Source organism: Sander lucioperca, chromosome 11 (assembly GCF_008315115.2).
Source record: "Sander lucioperca isolate FBNREF2018 chromosome 11, SLUC_FBN_1.2, whole genome shotgun sequence".
Lineage (NCBI taxonomy): Eukaryota > Metazoa > Chordata > Actinopteri > Perciformes > Percidae > Sander > Sander lucioperca.
The window spans coordinates 26,989,709-27,013,617 of record NC_050183.1 but is presented as its reverse complement, the minus strand read 5'-3'; the positions used below and the strand labels follow the sequence as shown (position 1 = coordinate 27,013,617).

The 23,909-nt window shown below is 42.3% G+C and overlaps 3 protein-coding genes across 3 annotated transcripts; all 3 read right to left on the bottom strand.

Annotated features, from left to right (window-relative positions):
• Positions 1-1,921: 1,921 nt before the first annotated feature.
• On the bottom strand, positions 1,922-12,723 carry pcsk9 (proprotein convertase subtilisin/kexin type 9). The gene is made up of 12 exons (XM_031311549.2): positions 12,294-12,723; positions 11,716-11,907; positions 10,491-10,623; positions 10,230-10,363; positions 9,991-10,132; positions 8,659-8,855; positions 8,394-8,577; positions 8,112-8,282; positions 7,849-7,997; positions 7,598-7,763; positions 2,655-2,821; positions 1,922-2,563 (listed from the first exon to the last, which is right to left on the bottom strand). Exons 1-12 carry the CDS (start codon positions 12,468-12,470, stop codon positions 2,366-2,368), a joined length of 2,010 nt encoding a protein of 669 aa, XP_031167409.1. The 5' UTR covers positions 12,471-12,723; the 3' UTR covers positions 1,922-2,365.
• Positions 12,724-13,907: 1,184 nt separating this feature from the next.
• Positions 13,908-15,437, bottom strand: bsnd (barttin CLCNK type accessory subunit beta). Its single transcript, XM_031311938.2, has 3 exons — positions 14,943-15,437; positions 14,769-14,836; positions 13,908-14,181 (listed from the first exon to the last, which is right to left on the bottom strand). The coding sequence occupies exons 1-3, from the start codon at positions 15,117-15,119 to the stop codon at positions 14,076-14,078; spliced, it is 351 nt and encodes a 116-aa protein (XP_031167798.1). The 5' UTR covers positions 15,120-15,437; the 3' UTR covers positions 13,908-14,075.
• A 125-nt stretch (positions 15,438-15,562) lies between these two features.
• si:dkeyp-51f12.3 (uncharacterized protein LOC107988041 homolog) lies at positions 15,563-19,747 on the bottom strand. Its single transcript, XM_036007617.1, has 3 exons — positions 19,356-19,747; positions 18,683-18,976; positions 15,563-16,343 (listed from the first exon to the last, which is right to left on the bottom strand). The coding sequence occupies exons 2-3, from the start codon at positions 18,946-18,948 to the stop codon at positions 16,175-16,177; spliced, it is 435 nt and encodes a 144-aa protein (XP_035863510.1). The 5' UTR covers positions 18,949-18,976; positions 19,356-19,747; the 3' UTR covers positions 15,563-16,174.
• Positions 19,748-23,909: the final 4,162 nt, after the last annotated feature.

Here is a 23,909-nt window from a genome sequence, read left to right as displayed (position 1 = left end):
GCGTTTAAATGTGTTTAGCTGCTGCCCCCATCCACAGCAGTACATTGCGTGGCTTCCGTGCCAGTCTTCCCTGCTCCTCCAAACTGGGGGCGGGTCAAGCGCTGTCTATTGGAGGTAATACACTGACTGGATAAGTACCTCATACAACCCCATTTCAAAAAATCCTAATTATCCCTGTAATTTTATTAGTAACACCTGTGCTTTTCCTACTATGATAAGTCCAAATGTCTGCTGTGGGAAAGGCTTATTGGACTGAGAATGGCTAATCAGGTGAGCTCCACTTATTAATTCACTTATAACCCCAGCCTCATTTGATGGCTTACGATCCCTGCTGAGAGTAACAATCCATTCACTAATAAAACGACTGCCATTAGGAGTTGTACCAATTTAGCAGTAATGGTATCAGATTTCCTGTGCCAGTCAAACTTCAGTCCACTCATCAATGCACCGCAGCTGGCAGTGTGGTGCTCTCCAGGCTGAAGGCTATCTGTTTGAATCCGTAGCATCAATAAGGATTAAAGTCCTATGAGTGTCTTTGGTTTAAATGGCATTCTGTTTTTCACTCCATTTTTTTATTTTATATACTGTCACATAAATGCAGTTCAATGCTCAGGACAGACAGATGTGTTTTATTCAAGCATAAAGTGTCATAAAGTCAGCTATTTAACCTGTTTTGTGTCAGCCACTGTTCCAGACTAAATGCAAAAACAAAGTGAACAGAAGATAGCTGGCTTATTAATCAAGCTGCAGATCAGGCTGATTATCACAGCGGTGCTGCTGCCTGGTTCTTCACCTACAGTCAGACCTGAAAACACTCTCCTCTGCCACACTCATAAAAACGTGTGTGGTCTGATGGGTGTTTAAGCTGTGATTTGACTGAACCGCTGACTGTCCTGTGTGTCAACTACCTTTTACACAAATTCTGACATGATAATAGGAAAATGACGTGTAAAAAATAAAATTAATTATGACTGAATTCCATTTAGTTGCTTCAGTTTCAGGGTCCTGGTATTGTACATACAGTATTTTCTCACCGTCATGGCTTAGTGGGATTCTTGAATATAACGGAGCTGTTGTTAAAGTTAAAATCTCGAAGATCTCCGTTTTCCCAGTTCCAGAAATCCAAACAGTGGCGCCGTCAGTCACTTGGAAACAGGACCGGAAAAAAGCGGTACTGCTCGATCCGTACCGGAACCAGATTTTTTTTCTACACGTGCAAAGATGGTTGAGGTTAAGCATTGACCTCGAATGGTTAGGGTCAGGATAGTCTCACATTGCCAGACCTTCCTCCACAGCGCTGCGGAGGAAGGTCTGGCTAGTCCAGTTTTTAGTTGTGCAACAGAAAACTCAGATTGGACAGATAGTCTAGTTAGCTGTCTGGATTTACCCTGCAGAGATCTGAGGAGCAGTTAACCATAGTCCTCAGAAATCCACCAGAGTTTAGAACGCCAACACAAAGAAAGAGGATGGTGAGGGACATCCGGCGGAACTTGGCAGCACCGGAACAATACCGTAAATAAAACGTTGTAGATATAGACTAGGGTCAGGATAGCCCATTGGTCGGGATTGGACCTGATCAAATTGGGTTTCTAGTACAGATCGGGTAGTGACACACCACACACAAGTGAGTAAAAGGGCGAGTCTGTTGCATTAGCCCCGCCTAGCCTCTCTGCCGGACCAGATCCTGCTGGGTGATGGAAAACGCGTCACTGTGCGCCGCTTGTGATTTTTTCCCGGGAATGTCGCCACAGACGCCCAGTTCGTAATACTGCAAATGCAACTTTCATCAGCGGGCCATAGGATCAGTCGCCATTGGGTTATCTCATTCGCCGATAGATAGTGACTTAACAGGCATTTATCTAAATGAAAATCCTCGAGATGTTAATGTCTGCTGTCAAAAAGGCTGATTATTTGGATACCCTTTGGTTAGGAACTGTGTATTACATTTACTTCATTAAGTAATTTACACATTCCACGGGACTGCCTGAAGTTAAAAAACAAAATAGGCCTCGTTCTTTACCTTTTTTTAAACACAAATGATGTACGTTAGGGCTCTATTTATCATAATTGCTTTTTTAAAAGGTACAAAAATATTTGGTTACATTTTACAAACTATATGGTTTAAAAATAGGTAACAAGACAGAAGTCTACTAGATGAGGCAACATAAGTCTGAGGCATTAATACAAATGTGTGCTGGACCATATTTTGATCTAATCCTAAAACTGAAACACACAAACGGCGTTACAGAAGTGCGTACAGTCACTGATTACAGACAAAGATGACAACATTAGAGACATCTGCATTAGAGAAAAAAAATCAAAGCTGTTTTTAAGGTGTTGGACATCAAAGTGGTGTGAGACCCGATTACTGAGGAGTTGTAGCGGGCTGGTCTGGTGGCGGTCGGACGCGACAGCAGACAGCGATTCCAGCTGCCCCATCGGCTCCTGTGGCACTGCGGACATGGCAACTGTTGCCTTTAGCAACAGACCATGAGATGACAGAGCCCTGAGAGATGGCGCTACAGTCTGTCAGAGTCCAGCCAGAGGGACAGGACACCTCGAGCTGCAACACAACAGCAGCCACACAGGTAAAAGGTCTGAGCAAGTTTAGGATGTGATCATCAAAGATATTTCTATCTGTTGAAAATGTTTACCTGATCTTTATCAGCTGATGTATTTTCCAACAGGTGGCACTCCAGAGATGGAGCATGGCAGCACACAGCATGAGATGACACCCCGTCTTTTACAACACAACGCTTCCGAACCCCGTGATGGGGGCGCGAGTCAGACAAGATCTCAGCAGTGGACCGAGATGTACAGCCTAGAGAGACACGAGCTACATGCTTAAAGGTGCTCTAAGCAATGTTGCACGTTTTTTAGGCTACAACCTGGGCTGCGCAATTAATCGAAATTTAATCGTGATTATGATTTCGGCTCCCAATGATCACAAAAACAGAATAATCGAGAAAAACAATTATTTAGCTCATTACATTTTGCAAGTAAACTCCCGAGCAGTGAAACTGCAAGGACCTATTGTTTTTGATCAGATTATTATTATTTTTACCAATTCCTCATCGCATTTTTGAGGGGGTTGGAATGCACGAAAACTCACAAAAATTTGCACACATGTCACAACTGGTGAAAATTGCAAAGATTCAAAAAATAACTCATATCCACCACTAAGTGGCGCTATTGCAGAAAAAACTCCCAAACCGTACATCGCACATTCAAAAACCATATATTTTCACGTTCCCTGGATCCAGCTGAATCTGGTGATATAGGCCACGCCCATTTCCGCCTACACTTTTATGTGTGAAAAATCGCGATTTATTGAAAACCTACTTTTCCAAACTCCTCCTAGACCGTGCGACCGATCTGCACGAAACTTGGCACGTAGCATCTCCCGACCGACCTGACAAAAAGTTATCCAAAGAATTTTTATAGGATAAAAATTGCGCATATTACGCACAAACAAATTTGTGTAGCTAAGTATGAAAACACCTACTTTGCCATATCTCGACCAAAATGAATGCTATCAACGCAAAACGTAAGATTCTTGTTTGCCATGACCCTCTGGAGGTGCCCCACACATTCTACAAAAATGAGCCACTAGGGGGCGCTACAAGTACATAATGTTTATACCTCATGAACGGCTCATCCGATTTTTACAAAATTTGATGGGTACCATCTAGGGCCACTTCTGAGGCCAACCCCACAGTGGGATACTGATTGATCAAAGTGGGCGTGGCCTATGGGACCCACATTTGGATTCACCACTTACACTAATGTGAACAGCTTTAAATTTACAGGGTACATGTACAATGGGTCTTGGACCTCGCCTACCAAAAAATACACATGTGGACCACTAGGTGGTGCTATAATGACGTCAAACGTGTTTTTGCCTATAACTCCCACGTTACACATCGCACATTAGAAAGCCTTACAGCCACGTGTTCCTTGAATTAAGCTGAATCACATGATATAGGCCGCACCCATTTCCACTAAGAAGTCTTTTCGCAATATCGCGCAATGGGCAAAACCAACTTTTTCGAACTCGTCCTAGGCCATGTGACCAATCTGCACGAAACCTGGTAAATAGCATGTCCAGATGGACTTGACCAAAAGTTATCAAAAGACTATTGCTACGTTAAAGTATGCGCATTTGACGAACAAACTAATTTTCGTAGCTAGCTACCACACACATATCATATCATATCTCGGCCAAATTAAATGTTATCAGCAAAGTACTTGAAATCATTGTTCAACATCTCACTACAATGTTCTGTACCAAATCTGCCAAAGATCGGTCATTAGGGGGCGCTATAATCAACGTTTATTTGTTTTGGCCAATAACTCATTTCAGTGCATTTAAATGGGAAATTTGCAATTGCAATATCTCTGCCAAAGTAAAGGCTATCAACACGAAACTTGTGATGCTTGTTCGGCATGCCGCTCTGAGACTCTCTACCAAATTTAGTAAAGATCGGCCAATAGGGGGTGCTATAGTCAACGTAGACCAGTTTGGGCCATTTTACCTCTTCTGAGGTTGAGTATATAGGTCATATACGACGCCAAACGTCACTTCTGATTCATAACTTAATAACTTTATAATTATAACTAGTAGAAACTCAGTCTTTTGGAGCTAAAAGCGAACAGTCGCCGTGTTCTGCTGATGTCTTTGTTGTCTTCCTAGCCCTTACAGAAGGTTTTGTATCCAGCCTAGAAGTCCAGAGTTTTTTGGGGTCTTTGTGCCATTAATCCATACTGTTACATCCAAGATTGATACATTGTATGTAAGAAATGTAAATAGTTTGTCCTTTACATGAGTTATAATGTTCAATATGTTTATTTTTGCACTGGATGACTCCAAATATATAGAACTGTTTTAGACAACACAAATGTTTGTGTGGCATTGCTGTGTGTGTGATATCAATATATATCTGTGAGATTCATGTTCCGTTCTATTTATTTATTTGTCTTTATGGGCCTACAACCTTTTTAACATTCAAGTTACCTCACTGCAGCACAAATATTCTAATAGCCCAGTTTTTCGAAAAAAAAATGATGTTCATAGATTGACTGTGGACAACAGGGTTTGATGTTTTTTATAGAAAATAAAACCAGATGGACCAGAAAAAAAAAAAAACAAGTGCGAAGGAACCTATCGTTTGTCTAAAAGTATTCCAATTTACATGAAACTTAGAATGTGTGGTCTACATGTGATATTGCGTCTGCCGGTAACCCCCGGGGCAAGGGGCGAGGGCCCGTCATCGCTGCTTGCAGCTTTAATTTTCTCTTGTGTTCTGAATGAAAAAAAAGTATTAAGGCAAATTTCACAGTTGTGTGTTTTTACTGTTGATTTATTTAACTTTTTCCACTGTTTTTTAAGTTCAATAATTGCAACATCTTTCCAAAAGTCAACGAGTATAATCATGTTAAAGGTCCAGTGTGTAACATTTTAGTTCTTTTTCATGAATATTTACAACCACCATCAATTCCAAGTATTCCTTTTGGCTTGAAATTTTACATTTGCATTTGCATGAACCGGGGTAGATGCTCCATATTCATGCTCCATCTTGAAATACGTTAGCCTGTAAGGGACATACAGGACATATTGCTCCGCCTTTCGTGTTTTCGCGGTCACATGATGAACTCACAGGTGCTGTTAATGCTGCTAATGGGTATCGTAGCTTCCCGGCCCCGGCAAGTTTGAAGAAGGAAACATGGAGGACCACATGTATTCAAAATCCAAATTTCAGGAACAGGAGTCTTCTTCTTCGCCCAGAAAAAGAAAAATGATATTGAAAAGAGCAGGAGACCGGCTTTTTGAAGGGTGAAGGCTACCGTAGCTGTAATACGCACTTTGAACTGCGTGGTGCGAGAGAGTTGATTGCGATACATGATCTCAACGCTAGATGGGAGAAATTCCTACACATTGGACCTTTAAATGATTGTGATTTCAATATTGACCGAAATATTCGTGATTATATTTTTTCCATAATCAAGCAGCCCTAGCTAGTAAATTTTTTTGTAGACAGCCCAGGCTCTACAAACGCCAACAAAAACTAACTGCGCCAACCTGCACCACCAAACATACCAAACAGTGTTCCAGCCAATAACCGACAAGAAGGATTTGGGGGTGGGGGTTGGGGGTTTAGTGCCCGGGAGGGAGGGGGAGGGGACGGGATGAGGAGGAGGGAGGGGCGAGCTAGCCTCGTTTTGTTTGACAATACTTCGAACATCAACAAGAAATGACGTCACCCATCATCACTTAGAGCACCTTTAAATGAGCTCAAACAGCCAAAACTTTGACAGTATTGTCCATCAGTGATTCTCAGAGCAAACACAGACACATTCACCACACAGGATTCATCACTAAGGCAATGAATGTAAACTAAGAAACCAATCAAATGTTATAACGACGTTTGACAACCCTGTGTTTTATACTGCAACACCTAGCTGGTATTTATGTTGGCGGGGAGTACATTCTCCTTTCAGGGTGATTGCCATGGTAACTGGCATAATTGACCAAGGTATTCTAAATGCAGCCACATCAGGAGCTTGTACTCGGTTGAAAGCATACTTCATATACAGTACAGCATCTGACTTACAAGGTCAGCAGGTATCTCTTTTAAAAGAATAGGTCGATGTTTAAAAAATAAATAAATAAACGTTTAGTCGCTTTCTTGCTAAGAATTAGATGAGAAGATTGGGTAACACTTTACTTGAAGGTATCTACATAAGAGTGACATGACACTGTCATGAACACATGAACCCTAACTCTAACCCTAACCCTAACTTGTCATGACAAAAACCGACTGACACTTAATGACAGAAGCGTTATGTCATAAACATTTATGACTTGTTTATAATGGTTATGACACGTTCATGACAGTGTCATGTCACTCTTATGTAGATACCTTCAAGTACAGTGTAACCGAAGATTGATAGCACTTTTATATTTCTCCATTAAATATTTAGCTGGACACAGGAGACAGTTAGCTTAGCGTAAAGACTGTAAACGGGGGTAAACCGCTAGCCTGGCTCTCTCCAAAGGTACCAGCATCACCAATTAATGAATTAATTGGAGTGTGATAATGACACAGGTTTGTTTGTTTCCAGTCGTTATGCTAAGCTAAGGGACTGTTTGGAAATGATAAGTGGGAGAGGTAGGGTCAGAAAAGAGGACTATGTATTTTTCTCTCTGAAAAGAAAGTAGTCTGATTTTTTGGGGGGCGGATAGCTCATTCCACTCCTAAAACAGAAAAAAAATTGTTTTATTCACATTTTAAGCTACAAATCAGGTTAAAGTTAAAAAAAAGATGAAAAAAAAGTATTAATAACCCCAGGGAGGATCTTGCTTTTTTTTTTTTTAAGTGTAACATAAACTTCTGCCTGCTCTCCCCACCTCAATCATTGTCTCACAGTCCCTAACCATCTGCTGGATTTAACTTCACATTTAATGGACAGACATGAAAGTGGTATTGATCGTCTCATTTAACTTTTGGCAAGAGAGCGAAAAAGTGTATTTCCCAAAACGTCAAAATAATGCTTTCAACTCCACACACCAGAACAGCAGATTGTAGCTGTGACTTACCGGTCAGGTGGCGCTCCGGGCTGACACACTCAGCATCTCGGCCAGGCTCAGGACTAGCATGGACCTGGCACTGCAGAGCACCATTCACACAGCAACGCGCCACAGCATACACACCTTTACCCCCCCGAGCGTTATAGGCAACGCACTCCATCTGCCCGCTGTTCACCTGGAAACACAGAGGGAAGGGTTTTTAAACAGTAGGCCCTTAGATTGAAGTGTTTTTTGGTGATGAGAGGGCAGTTTAAACTCACAGTGATGGTTTCTCCCGCGTGAACACCGTCAGGAGTGTAGCTGCTGCAGCTCATCATCTCCTCCCCCAGGCGACAGTGACTCATAGCCTTGGCAGTACTCGTGACCCCTGACCTCTCTGACCACACTGACCGACACAGAAGCTCGCCATCTGCACACCCAAACAGGCACACAGTGTGAACTACTCGTGTGTGTGTGTCTGTCTGTGTTTGTTTGTCTGTGTGTGTGAGTGAGTGAGTAAAATCTAGTCATGTGCGTCACTAACTTGTGCTGTTGGCAGGAGGCATGGCTGCTACCAGGTTTGGAGTACTGAGACGATGTGTGTCAGACAGAGAGAGTAAGTCGATTGTGTTGCTGATGGAATAATGCAGCAGCGTGTGCAGGACGTGCACCGGCGACACGTTCTGATTGGACGAAAGGATCACTGCTGCTACACCTACACACGCACAAACCAAAATATAAAGCACTTGCACTGCATCTACACACAGATCACTTTATTTTTCAGTTTAGCTCGTGTTTTGTCTTCATTTTAGGTGTGTGCGCATACCAGCAGCATGCGCAGCAGCCTGGGAGGTTCCACTCCGGGAGGTAAAACAGGTGCTGCAGTCACTACTGGCGCTAACGATGTCATCGCCGGGTGCAAACAGATCAACGCAGCGGCCAAAGTTGGTGCCACCCGCTCCCTGTGACATGAGCTGGTCCACTGAGTTAACTGCCCCTACTGTGATGACCTAGACACACACACAAGACGTTGAGGTAAGGGTTGTTTGTGAATGCATCCATCAGGCTCTTTAGATAAAGTGTTATGTAACCTCAGGCTCTGAAGCAGGTGAGTAAAGGCAGGCGTCGTCTCTGTAGTTCCCCGCAGCAGCGATGACAACAGCTCCGTTTGCCACCAAGTCCCGACAGGCTGCGTTTAATGAACGGCTGAAACCACCAATGAAAGGCAGCAAAACAACCACAGCATCCACTGGACGGACAAGTAAAGTTGCTCGGATATACTCCATACCTGGGCAGGACAGGAGAGGGATGTTCAGAAAAGACAATACACTTAGTTTCAAGAAAAATGTAAACCCTCTCTGCAGCAGAAGTAGTGGCCTTTCCTTTTTCCTTTGCAAATTGTATGCAACAGCAGCTCCATTTCCACACCTGCTTATTGTGCAAAATGACTATTGTGAATGGGTTAAGAGTGATCTAGCAGGCTTTTAAAACATGCAAAGATGCTGCTGGGCTTAACCAGGAGAAGGGCCAGGGGGCAACCACTGCAGCAGTGTTTCTCAAATTGAGGTACACATACCTCTAGGGGTAACATGGATTACTGCAGGGGGTATGTGAGATATTATTGTATAGGTAATTAAAAAAAAAAAAAAAACATAATTATATTATACATAATTATACTACAATAATGGATGACTTTGGTGATTGATTCTAAACATTTGCAATAGCATTTAAAGGTGCTGTAAGTAGGATTGTGAAGATCCAGGACTTAGCCAAAGTTTGAACATCAACAACTTCTCAGTCCCTCCCCCCTTTCTGTTAAAGCCCAAAACGGTGTCCTAAGCCCCTCCTCCCACAAGGGAGAATGAATGTGTGTGCATGAGCAGTGATTGACACGCAGTTAGACACCCCCCCCCCCTGACCCTGATTGGTACATCTGAACAGGGAGCGGTGGATTTCTGCAAATCTCACTACAGGCTGTAGGTGGTGCCAGAGGAGTCAGGTTTTCTTTTTAATTACCTGCTTCACTTAGTTCTACTCGAACATAGGTTCAGTTTTAGCAAATATGACAGAAAGTTAGTTTTATAAGTCTTACCTACTGCACCTTAAGTGTTTTTCAGTTACAAGGTTGTTGGTCAGGGGGTACTTGGCTACCCTGGCTAAAAAAATATTTCAAAGATGGTACATTATTGAAAAAGGTTTAAGAAACACAGCTCTATGGTTAGTGGAGAAAACGTGATGTTGGGCCGTATAAACTGTCCTACATGCTAGAAAACCTTCTGCGCACCACATGCAGCTGGTGCCTTTTTGATTTTTTTTCCGCCCCTGCCCCTCAGACAGTCCACTACTGCAGTGGACAATGTTGGGTGGCATTGGTCATGATAACACATAATCTCCATAGTACAACAGATCAGTGAGAGTCCTACCTGCCAGAGCTCCTGACACGGTCCCTTTGCCCTGACAGTTGAGCACACGGACCAGGTTAACACCGGCGCCTCGAGCAACACCAGAATCTGACCCACTCACAACCCCCGCCATGTGTGTACCGTGACTGTCACACTGACTGGCCTGTAGGAGAGAGGGTGGGACATACAAGTGAACCCGAAAGCTTTTTTTATTAAGCTGCAATGACACCCAATGCAAGTATTTCTTTGGTGTGTCTAACCTGTCTGTGAACTCTGACTCCATCCTCGTCAGGGACGTTGTTGAAGTCTGTGATGTGCACTCGTCCTTCAACCTCTCTGTGAGAACTCTGAACACTGCCATCCATCAGATACACCTCCGCCATCCCTCCATCGTCTGCAGAAGGCAGAAGGTGTGTGGATTTGAGCTGTGATTACTTCAGGTGTGTGTGTGTGTGTGTGTGTGTGTGTGTGTGTGTGTGTGTGTGTTTGTGTGTAAAAGATGGACACAGTGGCTGACTCACTGGGTGGCCTGTATGTTCCGTTTTCAGAGGTCCCACCATGAGGCTGCAGTAACCTCTGGAGGTTCCAGGGGGCACTCTGAGCAAAGACGGATGAGTCCTCCTCTATGTAGTGGACCTGAGGGAGCTTCACCGCCTGGCAGGAACATGATCAAATTTCAGTTGTGGTTCTAAAGCAAAAAGTAAGTCTGCACAAGAAGTTGATGAGGATGAAGCTGCCCATGCACTACTTGAACTTTTTTATGTTTTTATTTTTTTCATTTCAATCACAATGGATGTAACTAGGACAGGGATCAAAGTGGAGGAAGGTTCTATGGTCTAATGAACATTTTATTCATAATACTGACTGTGGACCATGATGTATTAATCAACCATCTGAAAAGCTACATTGGCATCAGTAATGTGACTCAAATTGGTTTGATTCTGTCCAGAAGGTTCTTCTCTTTTGTGGTTGAAGATGCCTCTTCCTCTCGTGACCCTATTTTTTGAGGGGTCCCCCAGGGTCTATCCTGGGTCCCCTATTATTCTTCATCTACATGCTACCCTTGAGGCATATAACCCGCAGACATAATATAGACATCTACTGTTATCCAGATTACATGCAACTGTATGTTCTGATAAAGCTTGGTCCTATACTGACATGTATTTCAGGTTGTCCAAAAATGTCCTACAGTTGAATGACGCAAGACATCATCAACTACCTCATAGATCCTCATAACTGATCTTTTAAAATTTAGATTTAAAAAAAAAAAAGTACTTTCTGTGTTTCTTGTTTTACTTGTCATGTATTTAAATAGAATATGATAGAATATATAATAACAGTATAAGTAATGCAATTTTTTACATTTCTATTTATACTCAATTTAGTGTGTTTGATTCGCATTGACATTGTTGTTGATTAATGTCAAATAAGCCTCATTACATCCACTGTGATTCAAAGAGGTAAAACAATACAACTTCCAAAGGGATGAATATTTTAAATACTTTTAAAGCCAACTGTGTATTTTAGAAAGAGACAAAGAAATACACTAATGATAATATAAGTTAATAGACTCCCCCACCCCCCTCCCCCAAAGGCAGATTCTGGCCAATATACAGTATATATACAGTACAGTATACCCACTACAATACATTAGACTACACCACTGCTTTTATTCACCACCACCATGTTAGTTTGTTAGTTTGCTGTTAAGCACAGCAGCAGCATGCGCACAGATGAAGCAGTTACCAGGTGAAGGACGTCACTGCTCATCTTGACCAGGAAGCCATGCAGAGCTCCAGAGTATGTCTGCAGGATCTCCAACAGGTAACCTCTCCTGGCTGCTTTGGCTCTCAGTCTCCTGATGGTCCTTTGCACGTGAGAGTCGTGAGTCCCCTGACGCAGCACGACCAGGTACTGACCGGGCATGCGCCACGCTGCCTGGAGCACAGCGCAGGGAACATAAGAGGACAGGTGCTCTGTTCCAATGCACGTACAGGAGGAACGAGGCATGCTTACAAAAAGTTATTTTTTTAATGTCAACTCAAACTCAATACTTTGTTATAGATAGTAAATCACATTTATTTTCTTCGCTTTAGCTGGGTCAACCAATCAGCAAATATTGCCTCGTGGATTATTTGACCCAATACCATAAAAGGCTGAAAAGCATCGAGATAAATACGTATAGTAGCCTATATCTTAAAATAAAATATATTTCTGCATAATAATGAGATAAGGGCTTCAAACTTGTCAGGTAACCTCAGAGGCTGTATGCTGTTGGCAGTCTGGAGAAGATGTACTTCAAAGCCCCTGACACTGATTATTACCTTGTTGCACTTAAGAAACTCAGCAGCGGGCTCGGCTCCGGTTTCAGGTTGAGTCCCGTCCTCGCGGATCAGATCCAGGATCATCTCGTCGTCCTCGGGGTAGTCCTGCGCGCTCGCGGCCAAAGACGCGCACAAACAGCACAGCGCCAAGCCAACCCAAGCTGAGGTGAGATGCATTCTTCAAAACCGCTCGGATTGTTTCCAGTCAAATTATCAGGATGACTATTAAATTACACAAATCCACTAATGAGAGTTATGATTCCAGTCGGAGTTCTCCAGATGTTTTGGTGCATCCGACAGCCGCGCGTCCTCGCAGTCACATAACACCTCCAACCATCTATTCTGATTTGGGGAAGAAAAAAAAAAAAAAAATCGAACAATTGATTCTTATAATTTAAGGCGGGGACTGCTGACGTCTCCGGGGCTCACGCCACCGCTTTTGTATCGAATGATTTCCCTCCGTTAAAAACACCTCTTACTGTGGAGGAGTCATGTTTCATGCACCCCCTGAACCACACTGTAATAATATGAACTATGTGAGTTATGCATGCAAGTGCAAGTACTTGTTTATGAACTCATGTTTTTGCGTGATTGTGTGCATAGAGGCTGACCATGGTGAGCTCAGTCTCTCATTTATTATTATTTTTTTAATGTAGCCTACTTGTACCTACATGCCTTTGCAATGCACTTCTGTTTAAAGTTTGTGCTAAGATGCCAAAACTCCTACATCTCTATAAAACCTTCTCTTTGTATCTCTCTGTCTCACTTCAAACTAGTATCCATATACAGTAGCTTACTACTCAGCCTATCTAAACAGTTACAGAATGTCTTGTAGCTCTTTAGGGGCTTTGACTGAGAAAATAACCCTGATGATGTCATCAGAGTTATCATGGATTGAGCTAACATGGGTTTCGCAAATTTGATACTGCATAGAGCAAGGACATTATTTCCAATGGAGAGAGCAGCTGGGTTAGCCATAGCGGCACACACTATGATTTTCTGCAGCAAAAGTTTAACTTAATTGAACTTTGAGTCCAAATATGTGAACACTACGGTGCACATCTGGCATTCCAGCAGCAGCAGGATGCAGAAGTCCTGACTGCAACAGTTTCACTGTAGGAGAATTAAGTTAATATAGTGCATCCAGTGAATTCCAGTTATGTAACTCCAACCGGAGTGAAAAATGTTGAAAAGAAGCTAATAAACACAAAAACGGCATATTATCACAATAAAAAGTTTTCATGAAAAATGTGTTGAGGGTGTAATGAAAGACACTATTGAGTTGAATTATAGGAATTGTAGGATCCAGCATTTTGGGACCGATGCTTCATACTAGAGATTAAAAGTTAGCACTGATTTTGACCACTGTCTCTCGCAAGACCCCCACCAATTTTAAGAGAGCTTGACACCAATTTGGTGGAGGATCCATTTAATTACTTTATTGGGACAAAAATGTAGTCTTCATGGAATTAATGTAGGTCAATGCAGTGTCACTCACTGTCCCCCAAGTGTACTAAACACAGTGTCTCTCTCTGTGATATAGTAAATAGTGCCACCTTCTGGAATACACATGCAATACACATTCAACTTTAAGAACTTCACGCTGACATCAAGTTATACAGTTGATACATAACCAGTAACTTTTATTAGCTGTAAAAACACAAAACAAACACACAAAATGTATTCAAAAGTTAAAGGTCATACAAATGCACCAGAGGATCTCTTCACTGTCCTGCGTGCAGAGTGTTTTTTGAGGAGTCCTCTGTTGAAGCTGTCCCTCCCTCAGACCAGGTGCAATGCAGGACAGCTATGGCTCTTTAGGGCTTCGGGAAGAAGTCTGCTGCTACTTGACTTTTGGCCACAGAAACCTGGCAGAGCCTCAGCAAGCCTAAAATTAAATCAAAAGGGGGGAGGAGCAGGAGAGACAGAAATAGAAGTCTGGTTCTAGTGTTTTGTCCTCATTTTCTTACTTAAAAAAATTATATATATATATATATATATATATATATATATATATTTTTTCTCTGAGGGAGGGTTTGCTGAGCATGGATGTCTTTATCTGGCTGCTGGGGAACATTAAGGGGGGGGGGAGTATTACTCATATGTTTTCAACTAATCTTCCCTTTTTAGTCACAACCTTCAAGCCACCATGTCTCCTTTTTCCTCTATTGCACATTTCCTGTCCTCACCACTCTTCTGTTATTCCCTCCTCTGCTGCCATAGCTACTCCATTACATCACCATTCATTTTCCTGTTAAGATAATAAAATTAGTATCTACACATTAGTGCAGATCTTTTCCCCCCCACAGACACATTACATTGCTGCTGTCGCCATGTTCGCCCACTAGATGATGGTCGCTTAGCATCCTGATACACAGACCAACCACAGACAATCATTAAGGCCTGAATGAACACTATACAATACAATATTAGGACTGTGTGTGTGTGTGTGTGTGTGTGTGAGAGAGACAGTACCTTGCTCCAGCTGCAGTACACACCACATCCTGAAGACATTTCTCCTGAATCTCATCAGCCAAAATGACCTAACAAACAGACACTCTCCATTACCAAATCAATTTCGAAGTGACAGCAATCACAAGTTATTTCCCGTGTTTTTTCCTCCAAAACACACACACAGTCTGTATCTACCTTGGGATAGCACTGGCAGAGGCTCCATGCTGTCCCGATACACACCATGGTGATGCCCAGAGTGCACATTGCAACATAGATGTGCGGTTGCTCCTGAGTCATGATGAAGAGGCCTACTGCCGACACACACAGCCCCGCCGCTATCAGCCCGTATCGATATGGTTTCCCCTCAACCATCGCTACAACCACTGCTGGCTAATGAAGCTCTTATTTGTGTAAACTTGAAACTCAAGCACCAAAAGTCGTAAAGTGAGAGAGGGTTTGGTCTTGTTCTGTGTCAGAGCTTGAAGGTGAGGGTGGAGAAAGCTAGGTTAGGGTTCCACTCTGCTGGTTATTACAGCCTGCAGACAGCCTGGTCAGGTATACAATTGCATGTGTGTGTGTGTGTGTGTGTGTGTGTGTGTGTGTGTGTGTGTACCTGATAGGTCACCTTGCCTCAAGTGGCTGGCAAAAAGGTGACTCCCAACTAAGCTTTTGAACACTATTAAGCTGAGTGATTTGGTTGGTTTTGGACAAGATTTTAAATAAGTTGACATTCCTCTTTTCTGTCATGGGGTTTCCCTCTTTAAAAAATCCATTATTTGTTAAGTGCGCCTCCCACCCACAAAGAGCTCAGTAGCTGTTCATTAACGCAAGTTTATAGTAACATCACAACATAGAACTGATACTGGACATTCTGCAAACACAGGACACAAAGCTGAACTGTTGACATTCTGTCGTCACTGGTTAAGACACTTTGCATTGTAATTGCTGTCAATGATCCTTGAGCAAAGTTATGACAGGAGAGAGTGCAGATACAAAGAGGAGCTGTGAGAAAAGTTCTTATCGTGTTTGGAGAAGAGTGCTGGGCAGACACAGTAGTAGGTCACATACAATTCAAGCAGGCCAATCAAATATCCTAATTGTTGACATGAAACCCTTAACTTGGTTGTGAAAGTCACATTATACTGGTTTCAAGAAAGGCCCTTCATTTAGAGAGCGGAGCAGTTGGAGTGATCATTTCAATTCCTTTCCCAATTAGTCACAACACATGTTTAGTAGACACAGAGGTGACACTGGGGCTCTGTCTGTACAAATATTAAGCCTTTAACCAGCTGCAGTCTCTTCCTGCTTCTTGACTTGTGTTTGGGTTCAGGGTGGCTGCCTCAAGGCGCAGAAGAGGCCCCTTCATCCATAGTACCTCATAACACTGCTCATTCAAAGTTCCCGCTGAGAACCGTAGATAAAAGGCACTAACACAAAGCATAGATGTCCGGCTCGCTGTGCTCCTGGCTCTTCATCACTGTGTCATAGGATGGAGGCGGCTCCATAGTCCAGGGCGGAGGGGTGGATGGGAGGGAGGGTTCAGGCTCCGGCACTCTGGTGTCCTCTGACATCTCTCGACGAATTCGGTCCAACCTCCTGAAGAGAGAGAGAGAGAGAATAAGAAAGGCAATGAGAAGTGTACTAAACTTTTTTTTAGTGCTTATACTTCAACTCCTTTCAGTGTTTACATTGCATTAACACTATAACTTCTATCACTGCTTACACTCCAACTGGCAGTCAACTCCTTTCCTGTCTGTGTCACTAATTATATTTCACCTAACACTCTTCAGAATTTACACTTCAGCAGACAGTCAACTCCTTTCACTGATCACACTTGCACTTCACCTACTTTCAGCAGCAACACTTCGACTGGCTGTCATCTCCATTTCACAACCACACTTTATCTTACACCTCCAGTCCTTTCAGTGCTTAAACTTGAACTGATAGTTAACTCCTTTTACTGAATAAATTCGATCTAACACTTCAACTATTTTACACTTCACTTGATAGTCAACTTCTTTCAGCAACCTCACTATATCTTACACTTCGACTGCTTTTAGTGATTGCACTTTATATAGTCTATATCCACGACGTTCTACTTCTGGCATTGCTCCAGATGTCACTCTTTCAGGCCAGATGTCCGTTACCTTCTGCTTTTTGTGTTGGCATTCTAAACTCCGGTGGATTTCTGAGGACTATGGTTAACTGCTCCTCAGATCTCTGCAGGGTAAAGCCAGACAGCTAGCTAGACTATCTGTCCAATCTGAGTTTTCTGTTGCATGACTAAAACAACTTTTGAACGTACACATGTTCCACCAAAACAAGTTCCTTCCTGGGGCAAAACGAACCTAGGGGTTAATAAAAGATGTGTACCCACTTGATCGCTCTCTGGGACATGTTTTCATGCTAATTGAATGTGTTTGGAGCTTGAAACAAGCTAGCGTGGACCGCTGATTAGCTTACAACGCTAGTATTCAGGGCACAGGGAAAGTAAAAACAAATCGCTATTTATACCACTAAAACGGCTCAAAATATCACCACACTTCAACGGTAGCATAATGAGGGTCCCTAAATGTTAACTGAAGCATTGAGAAAATTCTAAGTGTACAGACAGTTTATTAAAAAGATAGTTTAGAAAGACCGTAGCTCCCAAGACAGCGGCCGCCTGTATACGAGAACGCGACTGTCTTTATAATCTATCTAAACGCCTGTTTTGGTGTGATTGCACCCTTACTCGTCCTACAGTTCGTTCTCCTTCAGCTATTTCTTAACTCAAAGCTTTTCCACTAATATATATAATATAATATATTTCAGATCCCAGCATTCACAACACATTTCCTTCAGAAATGCACTCTGTTGTTTGCATACTATTCCCCTGTGATGATTTTATCATTATCTAATGAGAAACATTTAACTGCACACAGTCTGCATCTCACATTTATTAGATAGTTCAGGTTTAGAACTACTGAGTCTGCGTTTTGTCAGTGTCTAGAGGTAGAAAAAGCCTTCATGATGGATGGTGCTCCTGGCGTCTCTCTTGCTCTGTGGTGGACAATGAGCAGAGCACATCTTGTTTAATTCCGCAGGCTATTGTAGATTACCTCAGATGATGCCAGGGGGAGTCTGTCAGCCACATGCATGTGTGTCTGCTGTTTTTTATCATGACCTACTTTTATAATCAGTCCATAATCAGGAAATGTGTTGCTTTCCACTTCTCAGTGTCACATGTCTGTTTTCAAGTTCCTAATGCGATTCACTGCTCTTTGCCAAACTGCACTATAACTAGTATGTGGTGATGTGTTCAAGAGATATGTTCAACAACAAGACCGTTTGTCAGCTCAGCTCCCTAGATGGTGTGTTCTGGTATTTGTCTGTATGTGCGTTTATTTATCTTCAATACCACAAGGGAAGCCTGGAATGTTCTTTGCTTCCAGTGTTTAAGACAGCAGGGTTTGTTTATCTATAATAAAAATAAAGGGGGTTTTCTATGCTCATTGTCTATTGTGCCAGCCAGGGGTTTCCAGCGGCATGGCAATATCAGGCGGTCGGGTTGGGACCACCCCTTTGGACCAAACAGAAATAACAAATGGATGGATTGCCATTACATTTGGTACACACATTCATAGTTCCCACAGGGTAGTTCCTACTTACTTTGGTGAAACCCTGACTTTACTTTTAGCGCCACCATCAGGTTGACCTTTGTGGTTTTAAATAAAATATCTTCAATATATCAATATATCGTCAACTATTTGATGGATTACCAATTCAACCCCCCTTATGATGTAATGCGCCTATCTTTGGTGATCTCTTAATCCATCAATTTCACTTTGTCCAGCACTTTAGTTTATGACCCAATACCTGCCAGACTATATAGTGACATTCCCATTAGCCTCAGTTGTCTTCCAGGCTTTGTGCTTGTTCTTGTGCATGTGTACCTTTGTATAGCCAGGGCCTGCTGTGGGCTGAAGCGCGTGCCTGTGCGGGGGTGCAGGAGGTGGTGTCCAGGCACTGCCACCTGGAGATTCTTCATTGCCATGCAGAGTCCACTGACCATCATGGCCACACCCCCCAGGCCCAGGAACAGTCCGACAAATACTGCAGCAGAGTGGTAGGGGGGTATGTCCATGCACAGAGCAATGACCCCCCCTGCAGTCATCAGCAGCATGCCCAGGCAGAGCAGTATGCCCTGGGGGCGCGGCATCTCTGGAGCAGCTGCACCTCCAGCCAGTCTACAGGAGAGGAGAGGGATCAGTGTGTGTGTGTGTGTGTGTGTGTGTGTGTGTGTGTGTGTGTGTGTGTGTGTGCGTGTGCGTGTGCGTGTGTGTGACAGAAGAGGGATCAGAGAGTATGTGTGTGTGTGTGTGTGTGTGTGTGTGTGTGTGTGTGTGTGTGTGTCAGGAGAGGGATCAGAGTGTGTGTGTGTGTGTGTGTGTGTGTGTGTGTGTGTGTGTGTGTGTGTGTGTGTGTGTGTGTGTGTGTGTGTGTGTGAGAGAGAAAGCGAGCAGAAGCAAAAGGAAACTGACACCAGGGGGAATACTATATGCAACACGTAAATCATCCCTGCGTGCGCCAGTGCGTCTGTGCGTTAAACATCGATCCTCTCCATACCTGATAGGAAGTCGCTGTGAGGAGCTGCTCAGTAGATGCGGGGACTGAAAGCTTAACCATCTGTTCTCTCGTCTTCATCAACTTTCATTCCGCTCATGATGCCCGTATGTCGTCCTGAAAAACAAAAGCAGAAACAGTTCCTCCGCTTCAATCCGTATATCCTGCGCCTCCGCCGCCGCGCCTCTCTCATTGTATGCTCCTCGGACGCTTTGCTTTTTCTCCCCGCAGAAGAAGCATATCCGGTTTTGGAGTGATTACTGTACAGAAAATATGCAAGAGAGAAGTTGATTTCGCCAGTGGGCCGGGCACTGTTTGGTTTTCATCTGGCAGCAGCAGCAGCAGCAGTAGAGCCGTGCGGTGTGTGAGGAAGTGTTTTTTATGAGGAAGGGTTTCCAGTGACGGGAATGGAGGGCAGGGCGGTCGCACATCTGAACACTGTCACCTTGCCTCTGTTTGACCAAGCTACTTCCACAGGAGAGAATTATAGTCCCTCTTATATATGAACCGATAAACTCTGTTTGTCTTTAAGCTGAAGTGGAGCTCTGCTGGGAGTGGAGCAGGGGGGACCTTCACAGGCCTACATTTAGGAGGCCTCATTTCTCATAGTGCTCCAAATATTGGAAATATGCATTTCATCTGCGTTTATCTCATTGCCTGAAGCCCCCAGTTGCTCTTCAAATGTTTTCACTTATGATGATCCTTGTTTCTTCATTTAATAACTGTATTTTTCAAATAGCCTATATTTTATGAACCTCTGTCCTGAGTTTCTCGTTCTGTGTGGATCTCTGCCTTTCCATAAAAAAAACAATAGGCCTATATACTGTATGTATATGTATGTTATTCACTCATGTTCCACCCTACACTTTTGCTAAACAAATTCTATTATCATAGCCAAGTGTGTAACTTTCGGGATGTTTGTTTAGGAATTATGCAAACCTACACACAAACCTATACAACAAATATTTGCTTGCCACAGCATTGAAACTAGCGCTGGGCGATACGGAGAAAATCAGATATCACGATATTCTTGACCAAATACCTCGATATCGATATTGTGGCGATATTCTAGGGTTGACAATTGGTGCTTTAACAAAATATCTTCACACTTAGATTTTAGATAAATAATCATCAGTAATGTGGACATACTGTAAAGTCTAAGTGGGAAAAAGGCAAATAATAGAACAGCTAGAACAGTCTGGTAAGTTCAGAGAAGTACATCACTTTACTGTAATGCAGCTTTTAAAACCAGGAAAAAACACTTATGTCATATCACGATATTACAATATCCAAAATCTAAAACGATATCTAGTCTCACATCACGATATCGATATAATATTGATATATTGCCCAGCCCTAATTGAAATTCTTCATCTAACTTCATTACCACGGGCAGTTTTGATTATTGGAAGTGTTGTACCCCGCCACCCCCCTCCCATATATTACGCCTATGATCGTAGCAAATATGGATCATTCATAATGAAATGTAAGGACCAGGGCAGAGCCAGAAATTGTAAACATTCGGGGCTAGGGGGGCCCCGAGGCATGCTCCATTTCCAAAAGCTATATGCACTACTTTTTAAGCCATTTGATAATAGCATGCCTACAAATCTGTACATCATTTGGGAAAACATGGCAGTTGCCAAGTAAACGAATCATCTTGTAGAGCCGACATCCTGTTTTTATATCTAACTGTCTTCATTGTTCAGAAACCAGAACACAACAAATGTTGAGGATGACTGTTTTCTACTTCTGCCACCTAAAAAGAGGCAAAATTGGCTGATGTTACTATTTTTAAGTTACACAATGTAGGTAGGGTAGGCTATTTGGCATAAACAGCATACTAATCTTGAAACCTAGTTCACAGAATGAATGGCGATTTCCCCAGTAACCAAACTTTTACACCATTGATGTGCTGGTTCAGTCAGAGAGACAGAGGGGAAATGACTCAAAGTTGAAGTTATTTTAAAACCCTAAAATATTTGGGGCTTTCGAGGAAAAGCATTCGTGGCAGGAGCCTCAGAAGCCGCCCCCTCGCTCCGCCCCTATAAGGACCAAGAATGTGTGCATGGTTTCAAACCTGATTGTGGGATCCATTCTCACTCAGTGTTCTCACTATCAGAGTAAATACAAACCTGCACTGATCCTGTTCCTTTCGAGATGTACCTGTGTCCATTATTGCCAGTAAGTGTTAGAAGACAGCTAAAAAAAACACAAACCAGGGTCATTGACCATGGCTGGTTAATGAGTCTGATATTGTGTCCTTAATCACTGATTTATTAAACAAAGTCGAATACACGCACATTAAAAACATTAAAAAAAACTGTTTGTTTTTTTTCTCATAGAAGCATGCCTATTCAGAGGTAAGAAACAGTCCTGAACAACATGGTGCTTCTCCTGTTGCAGCAGTGTGTGTGGGACTCCTTCTCCGCACATATAATTCACTCTAGTCATGTGAGGGCTGACATTTAACACATGCTGTCTATCATTGTATTCCTTTATGACAAACTTCATATTTTTCTAACCCTAAAAAAAAGAAGAAGTAAAACATTCTAATGTATGGCAGTTAATAAATGTCAGTACGTCAAAAGAAATGAAAGGAACCTTCTTGTGTTTTTGCATCATTTACGTCATGATACATACTTGGATTTTTGTGCATTTTTATTAATAACATTCTATTAATTTCATTATGGCATGAAAATCAACCTGCAGATACTACAGATGTGCATAAATAGGCAAACCATCATATAGATTATCACATCACTTTTATTTCTTAAATTATTTGTGATTAACAAAGATATACATTCATTTGGTGCATGTTTTGTCAAACATTATATTGTGAGTTTAAACCTTGAATCTGAATCTTTATATACAGTCTATGGTCTGAGCTGTTTTAAAAGGTCTCCCGTATTGGTTCAGTCATGTCCTGGTGGGAGTTCTCCAATATGCATGAGCTTTGTCAAACAGCATTTTTTTTCACAGCTTCCATGTTTGACTTTTCCACATTTTCACAATTTTCCCACCTGCACCTGAATGTCCCATGCCAACATTTTAAAATGAATGCTTTTACTGTGATTAGGCCTAATTACCTTCCCCAAACAAGTTTAAGGTCTCTGCAAGTTGATTTGCACATTCCATTGAAATGCATGGACGTCTTGAAGGAAAGGAAAACATTTTAAAAATGTATTTGTTGCAAAAACACTGATATGATCCATTAAAATAGAGGAATTCTATGGTTACTTAAAGCTCAGGCCGTGTTGCATGTGAGCTGCAGTGGTCTAGTGAGTGGTGGTGGAATAACTCATATGGTCAGATGAGTCATAGTTCCCTGCTTTCAACAAGCCACAAGTACATATGTGGTACACAAACTTAAAAAAATAACGTCTATGGGCCTGGGCGCTAGTTTCCTAAAGTAAATTATCATCATATCCATCCTGTGTGTGAAGTGTGTAATCCTGATGGGAAAAAAACATTTGTCCAGGATGACGTTTCCAACATTTCCAGAGAACAAAGGATCGCTGCATTGTTTGATAGACGAGGAAACAGAAAGAAAACTGTCCTCTGCAGCCCCCAGGGGTATCCCACAAAGGAGGACTATCCTTGGTGAGCTAAATTGAAATGAGAGCCTGGATTTCCTGTGTGCTTTTGTTATCATAACTACTGATGCCCTTATTAACTAACCTGCTCCAGGTAAACGTCTGCCATAAATAAGGTTATGACATAGAAAATTAGAATTTATTAGCCTTATTTGTTTTTCTGTATTTAATTCCAATTAAATACAGTTAATAATAAAGATAATTTGAGACTAGGCCTGTAGTTTTCACATATAGACAGTAAAAGAATGGATATAGCTACGCCATATACTTCGACGGAGACCAGTGAAGTCACTTTTCCGGTGATGGCTGACTGCTGTGCAGCCTCAAACTGAGCTTGACGACGTAAACGTGACCTGAGCAACCTGTCTGAAAGCAGTAAGTCTTAGCAGTAGCTGTGCCAAGAGAAATCTCAATCATTCCGAATCTTGCAGAGACGGAGAGCGTAGGTATATGTAAGGAGATAACATGGACACAGGCTAATTATTGCTAACTAAGATGCTAGTTAACATTTGTAATTAAACTTAAAACAGCTAATGTGAGACGAAACTGCCTGCGAGCTTCTCCTGACTATGCGGTAATTTGTCTACTATGAGACAGTAAGTCCTGTGGTTATTACACAATCGTTAGCCTATTTTTTTACAAAAACGTCTGCTACGGAGCCATAACGTGAGATACAAGGTAATGAAGCCTTTTATACATTGTCGTGTTTCTTTAGAAATAAACAATGGACAAATAGAGTCTTTAAACTCTTCAGATGTAAAGTTATTCGCTGTCAAAGTGATGCCAAAATGAATGGGAGTCAATGGAATGCTAACAGCAGGTGATGGCTTGTTAGCCTACAATCTCCCCATAGGAGGTACGCTTTCCAGATGCTTGCTTACCCCCTTGAGTTTTCACCATATAGAAGCGATTGTGTCACCATAGCATAAGCTAACTGACTGCCTGTAAAGAAATATACTTT

What these genes read in the sequence shown, in the direction of transcription:
- pcsk9 (XM_031311549.2), bottom strand. Translation starts at nt 12,470, where the DNA reads ATGCATCTCACCTCAGCTTGGGTTGGCTTGGCGCTGTGCTGTTTGTGC. An exon ending in GGCTGCTGCGCATGCTGCTG is followed by an intron (nt 8,283 to 8,393) that starts GTATGCGCACAC and finishes GTGCGTGTGTAG; the next exon opens with GTGTAGCAGCAGTGATCCTT. An exon ending in ACGCGGGAGAAACCATCACT is followed by an intron (nt 7,764 to 7,848) that starts GTGAGTTTAAAC and finishes CTGTGTTTCCAG; the next exon opens with GTGAACAGCGGGCAGATGGA.
- bsnd (XM_031311938.2), bottom strand. Translation starts at nt 15,119, where the DNA reads ATGGTTGAGGGGAAACCATATCGATACGGGCTGATAGCGGCGGGGCTG. An exon ending in TCTGCCAGTGCTATCCCAAG is followed by an intron (nt 14,837 to 14,942) that starts GTAGATACAGAC and finishes TCTGTTTGTTAG; the next exon opens with GTCATTTTGGCTGATGAGAT. An exon ending in TGTACTGCAGCTGGAGCAAG is followed by an intron (nt 14,182 to 14,768) that starts GTACTGTCTCTC and finishes ATTTAATTTTAG; the next exon opens with GCTTGCTGAGGCTCTGCCAG.
- si:dkeyp-51f12.3 (XM_036007617.1), bottom strand. Translation starts at nt 18,948, where the DNA reads ATGCCGCGCCCCCAGGGCATACTGCTCTGCCTGGGCATGCTGCTGATG. An exon ending in CAGGCCCTGGCTATACAAAG is followed by an intron (nt 16,344 to 18,682) that starts GTACACATGCAC and finishes CTCTCTCTTCAG; the next exon opens with GAGGTTGGACCGAATTCGTC.